At 32.0% G+C, this 15,930-nt stretch overlaps 1 protein-coding gene across 8 annotated transcripts in view; it reads left to right on the top strand.

Moving 5' to 3' along the window:
• Positions 1-15,930, top strand: part of PAM (peptidylglycine alpha-amidating monooxygenase) — a 355,927-nt gene that overhangs the window by 186,619 nt on the left and 153,378 nt on the right. For all 8 annotated transcript variants that reach the window (XM_051995235.1, XM_051995226.1, XM_051995250.1 and 5 more), the window contains one exon: positions 1,267-1,354. In XM_051995235.1, the coding sequence (XP_051851195.1) occupies positions 1,267-1,354 (88 nt within the window). The remainder of the gene's footprint in view (positions 1-1,266; positions 1,355-15,930) is intronic.

Raw genomic sequence — 15,930 nt, 5'->3', positions numbered from 1 at the left:
AATTCCAGTAACTCCCTATTAGTGGCACAAACGTAAAAATCAAACATAATATTCAAAGCCCTTTATAATATGGCCCCTTCTTACCTTTCTAGTCTTCCTACACCTTATTCCCCTCCACATGTACTCATTGATTCAGTAATACTGGACTCTTGCTGTTCTTCACACAAGCTACTCCACTACCTGACTATTTTCACTAGCTATCCCTCCTGCTATGAGGCAAATAATAAAAGGAAAGACTCATTGAAGACTCATTAGATTGAATCTGGCATCACCAACTTTTCACAATTGTCTCTATTTAAAATTTCCAAGTGTACACATATACATACACACACAATATATATGTATATATATATGCATATATATATGTATATTCTTTAATTTCTTCACTTTGAAAAGACTGATTTAATGAACGAATTTCAATCACCTTTCAAAACAAAATACAGAATACTTATCCAGGAAAATAATTTGATTCTTGAGTATTTGAGACTGAGTACCCTTCATATTCTTATTCATCTGGAGGTTGTGTGATATTGTAGAAAAGGTACAGAATGTAGAATAAAAAGGTCTGGGGATGATTTCTGATTGCTCCTTACTATGTTTGTTCTTGCAAAATGCATTTAACACCCCAGTGCCTTAGTACCCTTACTTGTAAATTGACTGTTGAACTTGATTTCTAAAATTTCTCCTAGTTCTAGATCCTATTGTACATATGTACATATACACATATGTATAGATGCATATATACATATGTAAATATTTATACATATATAGATATAATGTATATGTATTTTTTCATGTTTAGCCATTTCTTCAATATCTTCTTAGATCCCAGTGTTTATGAAGATTTCATATGCATTCTCTTAGCCTCATTGATGAGCTTTTAACCACTCAGTTTTGATTCTATTTCATGCAGTGTTTTATTTGCATAGTATAAAATTTTTTATCATTTAGCACTATATGGTAACCTGACAGGGAAAATATTATAAAAGACTAGGTTGTAAGTAGTAGTACATTAATGCTGTTCCTTTAAAAACAGCCTGTCTTCTATATGCTGAGGAATGACTTCATATGGAATTCTTCAAAACCAGTAATCCTCTGCTCCTTGCTCTCTCATAATTTATTATCCTGTTATGTCAAAGTATTAAGTTATACTGATTACAGGAAAAACAAATAGGAATCATATAATGAGAGCATTGTAATATCTTCATCATATTGATAGTTCAAGAATATGATTCATTCATGCCCATTTTTCATTTTGTCTTATAGTTGATTTCAAGCCTCATGCCAGCATGGATACTGTCCATCACATGCTACTATTTGGATGTAACATGCCTTCTTCTGCTGAAAGTTATTGGTAAGGCCAAAACTTTATTATGTGCAAGTTATACTAAACCATGTGATTCACAATTAACCATCACATTTATACTATTTATTTAATAAAAGAATAGAAGGAGTACTAGTTTTGTTTTATTTTCTAGAAAACAAACATTTTCATTCTAATGTGGTGTTATACTTGGGTTGTACCTTGTTAGAATAAATCAGAAGACAGCAAACTTGTAATATGGAGATAATTTTTAAATGATAAGAAATTCATGCAAACAACATTATAGTCATACCATTAGTATTTGTCAATTAAGAAAGTACATGACAAAAATATTATGAATTTAATAATGCTTTTAAATTTGGATTTTATAAAGTTAAACATCTATCATATATAAGTTGCTATACTAAATGTATACAAAAGTCAAAAATCATCCCCTGCTCTCCAAAATTCACAAAAGAGACAATATATAGAAATAAGATATATAACAGGATAAATTGGAAATACCTCAGAGGGAAGGTACTAATATTGAGGAGAGCTGGGCAAAGGTTCTTAGAGGAGGTGGGACTTGAGCCAAACCTTGAAGGAAATCAAGGAAGCCAAGAGGCAGAAATAAGAAAGAAGAGAGTTCCAAGCATGGGAGACTGCCAGTGAAAATATGTAGTGAGGAGATGGAGACTTTGTGGGAGAAAAAGCAAGGAAGCCAATGTCAATAGATCACAGGATATGTGGAAGGAAAATACGTTATAAGGCTAGAAAGGTAATAAAAGGCCAAGTTATAAAAGGATTCAGAATCCAAACAAGATAATTTTATATTTGATCCTAGCAGTAGGGAACAGTGGAGGAGAGGAATGTGACATGGCTGACCATGTCTTTGTTTAGAGAGAATAGTTTGAGAGGTTGATAAACTAGAATTAAGAAAGACCAACAAACAAGTTCTATCAATAATCTCCACATTTATTTGAAAAGTAGTAGCATATGTATCAAAATCGAGAACTTACCAAATACCCACTATATGCTAGTCCCTGTGCTAATCATATCATTTATTCAGTCTTTAGAAAGTATGTTTTTGTATTTATTACTTGATGAGATAAATAGTTCTATTTTACTAATACAAAGTCATAATTCCTTTGCTGTCATTGATTCATAGTCCAAAGGGTAGAAAACACTACATAACAATCATTACCAAAAATCAGTGTTTGGAAGTGTCTTAATAAAAAAATTTACTTTCATAGTACTTGTCTGATTATATAAAGTAAGAAACACTTCAAATAAAATTATGTAGTTAGCAAAAGGGCATGATTTTTAATAAATAATAAAGTAATCCACAACAGGGAAATTGAATTTTAAATGAAATTAATATTCTAATCTATATCATTAAGAATTAATTGTATACTTTTTGCCAAAGTACATGAGTAAAAGGTTGCATCTGATTCTTGTTTTCCACCCCCCTCCACTGAATAAAATAATATGAAGTATGGCAAACAAAGTAAGTAAAACAAGAAGAGCAGAAATATTACAGGAAAAAATAACAGCAGGTCTCATTGCAAATTCATCAGATTGAATCTGGCATTAACAAGTTTTTCTTAATACCAACAGGCAAATTTCCTGTATGAATTCCTGAAAAATGACTTTCAGGGCTTTTTTTTTCCTATTATGCTTCTTATCTTCCAACTAATAGGCCTCTGAAGCCCATATCTCCTTCAGCATGGCCTTGTTGTCTGTTTGTCTGTCTGTCTGTCTGCCACTGCCATTCAACATTATTCACTGGACCAGATTCTTTATCTTTTAAATCACTTTTATATTATGGTTTGAAGAAACAATCCATTGAGGATGAAAGAAGGATGCAGAAGTCTAGGGAAGCTCATAACCTAAAAGTGAAGGCAAGAGACCATCGGTAGAAGGGACAAAATCAAAGATGGGATATATACCGATTTTCCACATTGTATCATAAAACAATTAAAAAGGCTAAATAAATGCTAAATAAACAAAGGAAAAGAAAAAATAACAACTATAAAGGAAAAAGGAAAAGGACATCCAGCAAAATTGCTGGTGAAGTTAAATCTAGCTCCCATACATTATAGCAAGGAAGTTGAGGAATGCAAAAATTAGAGTAAAGTAAAAGTATATAGGACTGGGTCTGAAGTCAGGAAGATTCCTAAGTTCATCTTCTTAAGTTCAAATCTGGCCTCACATACCTAATAACTATTTGACCCTGGGCAAGTCACTTAACCCTGTTTATATCAGTTTCTTCATCTATAAAATGAAGTCATTGAGTATCCTTATTTTTTCATTCAATATTATACTTAATTTTTCTGCATATAATATTCTGATATATGAAATTCCAGGATCTACAGTCTTTTTATCGTAGCTGCTGATAAATCTTGTACAATGTTAATTGTAGCTATAGCATATTTGAATTGATTTTTTCTGTTTATTATAAATTTTCTCTTTCATCTGGGGTTTTCATAATTTAGCAATAATATTCCTATCTGTCTTCCTTTTAGTATTTCTTTGAGACGGTGATTGGTGGACTTTTCTGTTTGTATTTTCCCTTTTTGTTCTATTACTTCAGAACAATTTTCTTTGATTATTTCTTGTATTATTGTGTCAAGGTTCATTTTTTTTGGTCACAGCTTTTAGATAGTACAATTTTCTTGTTTTCTCTTTTATATTTGTTCTCCAGATCTATTGTTTTTCTTATGTTTCACTTCTACTTTTTCATTCTTTATATTTTTTTCTGTATCTTATACCTTCATTGGCTTCCTGTTGCCCAATTCTAATTTTTAAAGAATCATTTTCTTCTTTTAAGATTCTGGATCTCCTTTTTTCAGTTGGTTGACTTTCTTTTTCATGATCTTGTTTTTCTTGGATAGATTTTTTGTTGTTGTTGTTTTTCCCCAGTAGGTCTCATTTGACTTTAAAAGACTTTTTTAGGAGTACTTCTATAATTTCTTTCTGGGCAGGTAGCCATTTAGCATTACTCTTTAGAGTAGGAGAGGCTTTTTTTTTTTTTTTTTACTTCAGTGAACTTCAAAGTTCATTACTTTTGAGAATGAACCCCAGGCTTCCCTATTCCCATAGTAACTATTTATAGTTGGGCTCTTTCTCCTTTGCCTGCTCAATTTTTAAAAACGAGAATTCATTATTGTAACCATTTGTGGTCCTGAGATTGGAAGGAGATGGTGCTTCTAGCTTCATTTCAATTCTCTATTCTGGTCTGAAACCTCAAATCAAGAAATTGACCCTCCTATAAGTATTTGCAGTTAATAGTTTCCTTGCCCCACTGCTTGTGCACTCACCTAGTATGTTGATTCCTTTTCTCCCAGGGCTGAGTCTCAGAAGCACTATTATGCTGAGGTTACCTCAGTCTTTCCAGACTCAGACCCCTGACTGGTGAAAGTTCTTGTGATTGGGCTGAGGCTCCTTGGGAACCTAGCTAACCCTAAGGCTGTTTCTATAGAATTAGCTGGAGGTGTTATACTTTATACAGGGTAAACTTTGCTCCTGGGGTCTTTCTTCTTGTGTGAAGGACCCCTATTATGCCCCAAGTCTTTTTGTTTTTCAGTAAGCTATATGTATTCTGAGGTGCAATTTTGTTTTCTGTGGGGAGAAATTGGGAGACCTTTGAATTTCCTGATTTACTCTGCCTCTTCCCAGACTCCTTCCCATATTATTTTAATTAAAAGATAGTTTAAAGACCAGGGTCTAATTTGAGATTGACTACATATTTGGTTTGCTTATTATTAATTTGTTTCTAATGAAAATAATGATTATGTTTTCAAATAAATAAAATAATAATGTTACTTTTAAACAAAATATTAATTTTGAAAAATATATATATATATTTACCGACATAGGTTTGTACAAGAATGAATTTCAAAATGCAAAGTGATTAGAATGTAAATAAAAGTAATACTTTTACCTTAACGAATTATTTAATTTAAATTTCATTAAAATTTTATTTGAGGAAAAAGTATAGTAGAAAATATTAAAATAGAAATCAGAATAACTGGGCTCTATGCATAGCTCTCCCAGCAACAGGAGCATGACTTGTAATCACATAACTTTAAGTTTTCTCAACAGTAAAATGAGACAATTGGACCAGATGAGTTTCTAAAATATCTTAAAGGCCATTAATCTATCAATTTGGAATTCTGTGAACATAAATTCTATTCTGAAGTGCTGATTCAGAGCTAACCAGTAATTATGAGTAGAAGTTGGATATATGTGACAAGGTTTGCTAAAAATCACACAGACAGCTCACTGTGTTGTGTCAGACAGTTGCCAGAATTGAGTAATAGAATTTTAATAATTCTTTGTGTTCATATCATTTAAAGAGATTTCAAATTAATTACTGCATTCCTCTTAACCATTTCATATTTTTGTTGCAAGTTTTCTTCATAATCATCAGAAAAGAAATAATTAAAAGGTGTTTATTCATATTTTGATACAAAGTCCCCAGATCTCTATACATTTCCTCTCGTTTTTTTTTTTTTTAGTTGAAAAGAATAGAATACATTCTCTGTAAAACAGAAGAATTATCACAATTTGGGCATGATTTCCAAAATACAGTCTTTCTAACAACATTTAAAAGATGCTATTTGGAGCAGAGGCAGGGATGGTGTATAAAAGGAGTATTTTTTATTTCTTAAAAAAGGTGAGAAAGTCATGACTCCCTAAGGAACTAATTCATAGAAAATTTGACTGGATATTGCTAAGTCTCTGTTAGGAATATCCATCTTTGCAGCAGTGTAGTAACCAGAAGAATTTGTGATTAAGTTCTTATGTACATACCTGAATTTAGAAGAAAAAAAAAGTTTTTTTTAAAATCATACATTGTTTTCCTGAAGGCATCATCTTGACATTTGTCATATTCATATGGTTATACTGATAGGCAGAAAAATATTTTAAAGTAAATATTTTGGCTATGTTTCCTACTAATGTGCTTGGTATGCTTTGGGAGAGCGAGAATTCAAGAGAAATCCTAAAGAGAAAATGTTTTGAGAGAAAGATGAAAAAAGTATTAGACTATTTCAGCACCAAAATGTCAAGCTATGATTATTTTCTATTCATATTGATATTTGGATTTTCCTTCTGCTCATGAATCAATATTTGTTTGTCAGTTTTTTGACAGTAAGCATATACATATATCTTTAATCCAAAAGGTTGTTTTTTTTTTTTTTTATTTGAAATGATGAGTCCCTATTATTCCAAGCATTCTGGAATTGTTCTTAGAACATGAATGCAAAGAGCAATTCTGTATTTCATAGATCATTTGCCCTTCATTGTTCATTATAGTTGTCTCTTTCTGCTGTTCATTAGAATACATATTCAAGAATTTTAACTGTAAATAAAAATAGTAGACAACATAAAGTATTTTTGTATAGTACCTATATTTTTGTATAGGTACTATAATTTAAATATCCATTTCTGAAAAAGAAAGACAGTAGCATGGAAAGGTAGAAAGCTGTCCAAAAGAACCATAAGATCTGAGTTTAGATTTGTTCTCAGACATATAACTGTCCATGTCTCTTAACTTCTCAATAATTTAGAAAACTCCCTAAGATTGTGTTTCAGAAAGGATGCTGATATGAATTGACAGAAAAAATTTTCTTTATTTGGGCATTCCTTATGTAAAAGAAATCATTCCCTATGTAAATGAATTTCTTTACATGAATATTCCCTATTTAAATGAAATCATAGGTTTTATCTCTATTCTTATCATTCTAAGCACATTCCAGCCTTTTGTGTCTCATTTCAAATTAGTATCTCCTGCTGGTAATGTGTCTCGTTAATTATATGCATGTGCATTTAAACTGCATACATTCATGTGAAGCCTTTTAATATACTGTGAGGTATTCCCATTATATTTAGATTGAGCTTCAGGCTTAATTCCAAATTAACATGCCTTCGGGACCAGAAATAAGCGCCTTCTGATGGAAAAGCAGCAGCTATGCTGACCTGTGTAAAGAAAATAATGCCTGTCAGTTGTGACTCCCATCCCCTCTTTCCCAGGCTTGTAAGGGATGAGAAAATTAACACCACCTAGGGACCTATAGTGAGTAACAGTATTGAGGTAAGAGCAAGAATAGGAAAAGCAGATTGATTTTCCCAGGCTGTAATTAGGCTTGCACATTTAACATACTTGGCAATTCTGAATTCTCCAGTTTTTCAGAGGAAAGAAAGAACCAAACATTTATTAAGCATCTAATACGTTCCAGATACCTTATAAATATTATTCTATTTGATTCTCATAACAACTCTACAAAGTAGATTCTATTAGTATCCCATTTTGCAGTTGAGGAAACTGAGGTAGGCAGAGTTTAAGTGGTTTACACTGGGTCATCCACTACATTCATACAGTACACATCAGAGACAAGATTTAAACTCAGAATCCAGACCTAATGCTTCCTCTATTGCATCACTTAGGAGCCTCTACCATAGACATTAATGATTTATATTTGGGTAGCTATGAAAGTTTTTTTTATCTATGAAATTTCATGGAAATATACTTTTTTTTAAAAAAGCAAGAACCGGTTACTGGTATGTTATAAGTTGCAGCATTTAATTAATTTTTTTGAATGTGTCCATTAATCTCATAATTTTCTCTAGGAATTAAAAAAAAAAACTAGCAATAGAGAATTGCAAACTAACTCAGAGATGCTTTTGAGAGAGAAAAAGAGTGGTATATTTTCTATTCTGCTGAGCACAAGGCTTTGTGCTTAGAGCTACACAGGATTACTAAACCTCAAGGTGGGCCATTAAACCAAATGGCCTTTCCTGCTCACAACTTAAATTCTAGCAGTGTTTAATTTTAAATCTGTTTCTGGCCAAGTAATATGTTAAAAATCAAAGATGTTTGCTTTAGGTTGTTTGGTCTCTTTTAAAGAAAGAATTCCAGCTGTTTAAATGAGGTTATTTCCAGCTGTTCTCACTTGATACTATCCTGAAGTGAAAACCAAAGTACTTTACCATCCTACTGAGGTTTAAGTTAAATCCCTTTCAACTGCTTCTATTTATTAACCACCTGCTGTGTCTTTTTAAATGCCACTATCTCCACAGGACTGCAGATGTTGATGAGGCAAAATAGAAAAGTAGCTAAAATATATAGAGGATTCTTTTTGTGAGGAATTCTGCTGGGTTATAGGTTTAAATGACATTTTTAAAATTGCCTATTTTTCTACATTGTGTTGCTGCCTAAATAAGTTAACCTTGTTTGCTTAATCTGGTGACAATATGAATGATTTGGGTAAGAACAACATTCATACAGTGGACCATTCTATCCATCTTTCCTTATATTTCTACAACACTATCCTCCAAAGGTAATTTAGAGCCCTTAAAACAAATTTCTAATGCCTATAATTCTCTTTGCCTTTCTGAAGGTTTTTTCCCTCTACACTGACCCAAATAAAATTTCAGTCTTTCTCTTTGATTCTTGGAAAGTCAGAAAACTTCAAAGTTCTTCATTTATAACATCCTGGAATGCACATATGAAAATCACTCAGGCCACCACAATCTATTCTGTGCCTTCCTAAGTCTTAGACTAATCATAGAAAGTTAAGGAAACTGCAATATGCACTAGAATATTGCCCTGACCAAAGCAGGGAATCTGTCTCTTTCTCTCTCTTCATAACATTATTCGGGTTTGTTGATAGACTTACAGTACATTGCATAATGAACTCTTACAGCTTTGCTTTGTATCAAGTTTAAGTCTGCAAGCACCATACATAATTTTTCTTTGCTGATTTTTACATGGCCTAAATTAAGGGAAGTGATGGAAATTCTTCATACAAACATCTAGTTTCTAGATTTTTTTAAATAGTGTCTTTTTTAAATAGTGTCAATCTTAATAGAAATGAATGTCATGATTGCTACTAGTTTTGTTACTACAAATTGTTACTACAATGACTATGCTATTGTTAACAGTCTCAGTAGGATCCAGATTATATATAAATGTTTGAGGATTTCACTCTGATATCAAAAGGCAAGTATTCTCAACTCTTCATTCTCTTTTCTCCTATAGTCAGTTTCCAAACTTGTCATTTATTTCTCTCCTATATAACTCAGCTGTTGCCATAGAGATAGTTTAGGTCCTCCTCAATTCTCACCTGGACTATTATAAATAGCCTTCTAATTGAGTCCTAAATCTACTTTTCTTTCATTTTTGCCTCCTTCTTGGTTCTCAGTTTGAAATAAAAAATTCTTCTAAATCTGATTACATACCAACTTAATAGACATTTCACTGTCTTACATGCCTATGATGCACTGCCTTGTTCTCCCTTTTAAATTCATTACCTTCTTTCAGTATTCAACTTCAACGTTACCTTCAACAGGAAATCTTTCCTGATTCCTCTGGTTGTTAGTATTCTCTCCCTCCTCAAATTAGTGTATTTATTTTGCTAATTAGCATTATAAATCACCCTCATCATTTCCACTTATATCACCACAGTAGAATATATGCTATTTAACAGCAAAGATTATTTTGTTTCTTTTCTTTTTATCCTTAGCTCCTAACACAGAATATTGCCAATATTGTAATAGTGGTTAATAAATGTTACTTAGTGAAGATGAATGTGAGATTACTTGTGTTGTGCAAGGTAGAAAATATATTAAACTTTTCTGTTTTAAGATTTTGTTTTGGAAAGGAAAACTGGAGATGTGCTTCTATAAGGATCATAGTGCTTTTGAGTCACCATCTATATTTAACTATCCCTTTCTACATGGTTTAAATTAACATCTCACTGTATACCCATTGCTGAATTCATTAATAGTTACATATTTAATATTGGAGAAATTGTCAGTGAGGTTATATAGCGAATTGTGAATATTACTTGGTTATGGATATCTAATTTTAAGATTTAAAACTTTGGCTTATTTTAGTTATACTATTGAAAGATTAAGATAACCTATGCACACATCAAAATTACAAAAATATTATAGTCTTTAATCAGTTTGTCCTATTTGTGATCCATTTTAGATAACTGAATGGTTAATATTAGCATTCAAGACAATGCAGATGTAACTTGAGTGCATGACAGTTTTTCCCCTAGCAAAAATGTAAGAAAATGAATTATCAGTGGAGATATTTCCAGAATAACCTTGGATTTTAAGTGGCCTTTAACAGATATAACCAGAGATATCTTTAACAGTCAATCATGCTTTTCATGGATAATTTAGAATGACAGACTAGCTCTTTCTTTGCTTGTTAGAGTTGCTTTCTGAATAAATTTAAGCTGAGACGGTTATGTACCAAAAGTAACAGGAACCCAAGATAATATTATTTTCATATGTTAATTCTTATCTTTTAAAAAAAAACTTGGAATTTTAAGATCTAATTAGTGCCCATGAACATTTTTTAATTTTGAACCCATTTAGAGAAAAAATTGAGAAATATTTTCAAATTATTAAAGTATGTGCTTTCTTTTGAATGCCTACCTTAAACTATTTTGTATTTATTAGTTATAAAATAGCCACTAATCCCTGTTTTTTTTTTATCATATTCTTTAAGGAAAGACATAGTAAGCTGTTTCAAGCTGTTCTCCTTGATCATTTTAGTAAGAGAGTTTATTTATTGTTTTCATTTAAGAAAGGGAAGTATGAACAATACAAAGGTACAGTGATTTTGGTTCAGCTTACTCTGTAAGCCAATTACAGAGAGGGCTAGTGATATCAAATTTAAATCTTTTTTTTAAGAGACAGTGTAGCTTCATCAAAAATAGTTATGCTAACCTAACCTCATTTCTTTTTTTCAGTTATAAAACTGGCAGAGCAGAGGATGCTATAGATGAGGTCTGTCTAGATTTTAGCAGTGTTTGATTAAAATCCTTCATACTATTATTGTGGAGAAACAATGGAAAACTGTGGATTAGTCAATAGTACAATTAAATGGATTCAATCTAGTTAAATACTAAGACTTCAAAAATCAGGTAATGGCTCAGTTTCCCTAAATCACCTATTGAGTGGTTTACGGATCCTCATAACATATCAATAACTTGAATAAAGAGTTAATGCCATTCTTATCAGCTTTGTAGATGATTTAAAAAAACCATGAAAGTAACAGCTAATACATAAGGTGACAGAGTCAGAATATAGAAAAATCTAGACAAGCTTGGACCTTGGAAAGCAGCTGTGGTTGCAATAATAGAGTTCTAGGTCTGATATTAGGAAGAATTGAATTCAAATGTAATCTCAGACACTCATTAGCTATGTGACTTTAGGCAAGTTATTTAATCTCTGTTTGTCTTTGTGTTCTCAACTCTGAAATGGGAATAATAGTTGCATCTTGAAGAGTCCTTGTAAGGACTTTTGTAAGGATTATATGAGATATTTGCTTTTTAAAAGTATTTGGTGTCTAGTATTTAGGAGGCACTTAACAAATGGTATTCTTTGCTATTCCATTCTAAAAGTGTGTACTTTAATAAGGATAAATGTTAAGTCTTAGGGCATGATGAGACAAGGATAGTCAACAGTTGAAGAAATCTGATTGTAAAGTGAATGCTATCTTAAGTTGTATGAAGAAAGGTATAGCATCTAGGAATGAAGATGTGATCACACCCAATCTACACCTGAAGCATTATCTACAAAGCTTAGAAAGTGTCCAAATGATGGAAACCAGAATGTTGAAGGGCCTTGAGTCATGACATAGCTGAGGAATGAGGAGAGCACTTTAGATGATGGAGAGTGATCATGATATGTATTTTCAGGTATTTGAAATATTGTCATGTAGAATAGAGTTCTCTTCTCTGTGGCCAAACATATTTCTTCAGTTTTACTGAAGAATAGAACCAAAGGATAGAACCAAAGAATTATTAAAAAGAGGCAAATGCAAGCCAAAATATAAGGAATAGCTTTCTCATGATTAAAGATTTGTCACAGTGGAATAGATTGCTTTGAATGGTAGTTCATATCTTCCAGAGGCTAGTTAACCACTTCTTGGCTATGTTTTAGTAGGAATTCTTTTGCTGTATAGTTTGGACTAAATGGCTGCTGAAGTCCCTTCCAAGTTTAAAATTCTATTATTCTCTGATTCTGTGAAAAGAAAAGAAAACACAAATCTTATAACATGACATATTAAGAATTGCCCTCTCAGAAAATGCAGGGCCAATTAGTCCAGTCAGATATCAGTGAACATTGCTGAAAAGAACCTAAAAACAGCATTTTATAATAGAACACTGAACATGGCACTAAGCTGGTTTCAGATTCTAAATGTGAAACTAACTATGGACAAGTCATCTATCTAATTTTTCTGGATTTTGATTTCTTCATCAAAATGGCAGTCATACTTAAAATATGTAATTTATAAAATACAACAGTTTTACAGAAACTTGTTATTTTATGCACTTAACTTGTTATGTAAATATGAGTTATTCCAACTATTCTTTTCTTATTTTGTCTTTCCAAAGTTCCATTTAATTTAATGTAGAGATTGGTTTTCAGTTTTAATTCTCTCAATAAAAATCCTATTTTGGAATTTATTCTAGCTATGATAATGGTTTAGTCATTTAATAAGCAGTTAATTCTATCAAATCCTATTTACTTTGATGGATCTGAGTCCTTATCAATGTGAGTATTCCCTCCAAAATTGAAGAGTTCAATAGATCAGTCTTAATGGGGGGAGAAAAAAGAAGGAGGTTAGACAGTTAGGTAGTACAATAAGTAATTCATCTGGACCTGCAGTCAGAAAGGTCCAACTTCAAACATGTCCTCAGATATTAATTAGCTGCATAATTCTGGACAAATCATTTAGCTCTGTCTGCCTTAATTTCCTGCAAATTCAGATATTGCAAAGGACAATAGAACCTATATAACTGCTTATTCCTTCCCTCCAATAGCCTTTCCTCAATCCATATCCATCAAACTTTTTTCTGTACCATTTGACATTCTTATCCACTCTCTTCATGAATATTCTCTCCTCTCTGGGTTTCCATGACACTTCTCTATTTGGGTTTTCTTCCCTGTCGCAGTATACCTTCTCAAGCTCCTTTCCATATTATCATCCATATCTCACTTCCTGCATGTGAATGTATTGCAGAAATTCCTGAAGTTATCCATGAAGTCAGTTGTGTAGGTATATTCTAACTACAGACTTCTTAAAAGGAAAATCAGAATTATTTTTAAAATCTAGAAAAAAAGATTTAAATTGAGTAAAAGATACAATGTGCAATTAGCACAACTCCCATCTGGCCTATTTAAACAGATTATTAGTGATGAAACTTATTAAGTAGGTAGAAGAAAGATCATTTAAACAGATTCTAACAGTTTTATATGGAAATTTAACTGTCATAAATCAATTCTGTAACAAAGAGACCAAGAAAGTCTAAAAAATTCAGCCTTGATCAGCTTCGCAAGGACATGAATTTGGCAGATAAAGAGTATACTGGTTTAGAATATAAATTCATGCTTTAAAATCTTGGAGGATAAAAAGGATAGTGAAAGATTTTGTGAGTAGTACCACCTTGCAAACAAAAAGAAATAAGTTTGGAGAAAAGTTGGTGAACAAAGCTGTCACTCAGGCATTTAAGGATGAAACTGAAACAAGGACAACAAATTGATTTCTCAGTAATTATTTATAAGTGCTTACCTTAGATACCAGGCACTGCTAAGTTCTGGGAATACATAACTAAAGAAAAAAAAAAGATGGCCCTCAAAGAACTTGCATTCTAGTTGAGGAGACAACGTGTTTGATATGTAGAACTCAAATATAGGAAACTTTGAAGGATAAGGCACTAGCAGCTAATAGGGACCTGGAAGTCTTCATGTGAAAGGTAATATTTGAACTGAGGCTTGAAGGAAACACAGAGTTGTGACAGGATAACATTTTAGCCATTGGCTATAACCAGGACAAAGGCTTGAATATAAAAGTTGGAATACTCTGTACGTATAGGTATATAAATAGAACATAGCACATGCTATGCCTAGTAAGGCTAGATTGCTTAGAGCATGGAGAAAAACATTATGTAAATTTATAACTTATTAAGTGTATGGGTTGAATGAATCAAAAATGACACCAAATTGGAAATCTGGTAGACTGGAAGGAGAACATCATTGCTTACCTCACAGTAATTTGGAAGGTTAGAAAAGGACTAGAATGGGAGAAGGGAGAATATAATGAATTATCTTTTGGATTTATTGAGTTTAACATATCTATGAGCTATTCTGTTTGAAATGTCTAATAGGCAGTTCATATACAGATTTTTGAAACAAAAAGTAAAAAAATATATGCAGAGTTTGGTTTTTTTTTAATAACAACCTTTTTACTAGCATTTTTTGGCTCAAATTATAAGAAGTGAAATAGTTCTGAAAACAAAGATATAAAAAAGCATCTATAATAATTGAAGAATATTACAGAAAGTCTGTGCCAGAAGCTACATAATCATATAATTGAAAGATAAAGAGAATGCAAAAGATTACTGTGCTTATTGGGTTTTTTAATTATAAAAAAGCATTAATTCAGAAAAGGGAAATTCCACTTCAAGAATTCTCCTCCAACATTGTGTCTCCCATGCATAAGTTAATATCATATATAGTAGCTTTGAAGTATATAATAGATATAACTTTGTTTAATAAATTAGTAAGATCAAGCAATGTATAAATCAGAGCTATGCTCATCAAAGATATCTGTCTCTGTCATAAATTATAGTATATTATAGTATCCTATAGTGGAGTATAGTTTAGCCTCCAAGGCAAAAGAATATTTCCTGTGGATAACAAGGTTCTCTAGTTATTTATGTTTGTAAATTATACTGAGAGTACAACCCAAATCTATCTGAGATTTCATAATCACTATGGCATAAAAAATTCAAAAGACATAATTTCTGGGTGATATCATTTTATTAATCCTGCTAGCATTTTAATAAAAAGGGTTCAGTAACACTCTTGAATGCTGAGGAGTTTTTTGATGGTGGGGTCATGGCTTATATAGCCTTGGAAAAATGGATATTCCAGAGGGTAGCAGTCAATACTGTTTGATTAACAAATAATAAGAGAGAATGAATATTAATTCGTTTACAATGAAGATCAGAGAGTGACTTCATTTCATTCTTATATAGAGATTATCCTTATACCCAGATCACCCCCAACCTTGGGCAATCTTGACAAAGGATCTACCTCCACTCTTGAATGAGTAGAATTCACTTTAGATTAGAGATTCCTTGCTATGGTCTTGGTTCTGATAGAATAGAAAGTTCAGCCTTCAGAGACTAAGTTTTTGAAATGAGGACTTAGAAAAATCAGGAATTCTGGATCTTTCCAATCCATTGTTTATTAAAAGTCATTTCCTTCATCACTCAAGAGAGTTTGCCCTAACCTATTAATATAGGAAAAACCAAAGGGAGACAATGTCTAGGGACCAAAGTAACACTTGGATTGATAACTTCTAGAACTTGTCTACCTATATCTACCTTGCATCATCACTAAACATGGACAATGAGCTGAAAGCAGGAGGACTTGAAATGGAGGATAGTTTGTATTTTTTGAAAGCTTTTCTTAATAACCTCTAATTTATCCTTGAAACAAAGTGCTCCATTATTAACACTAGTCTCCCCCCCCCATTTTGCTATGTGAAAATGCCATGGAATATTATTGTTACTGAAGAACTGAAATTTGGG

Source organism: Antechinus flavipes, chromosome 1 (genome assembly GCF_016432865.1).
Source record: "Antechinus flavipes isolate AdamAnt ecotype Samford, QLD, Australia chromosome 1, AdamAnt_v2, whole genome shotgun sequence".
Taxonomy (NCBI): domain Eukaryota; kingdom Metazoa; phylum Chordata; class Mammalia; order Dasyuromorphia; family Dasyuridae; genus Antechinus; species Antechinus flavipes.
The sequence above is the reverse complement of the archived record's forward strand: the minus strand, read 5'-3'. Positions and strand labels throughout refer to the sequence as shown.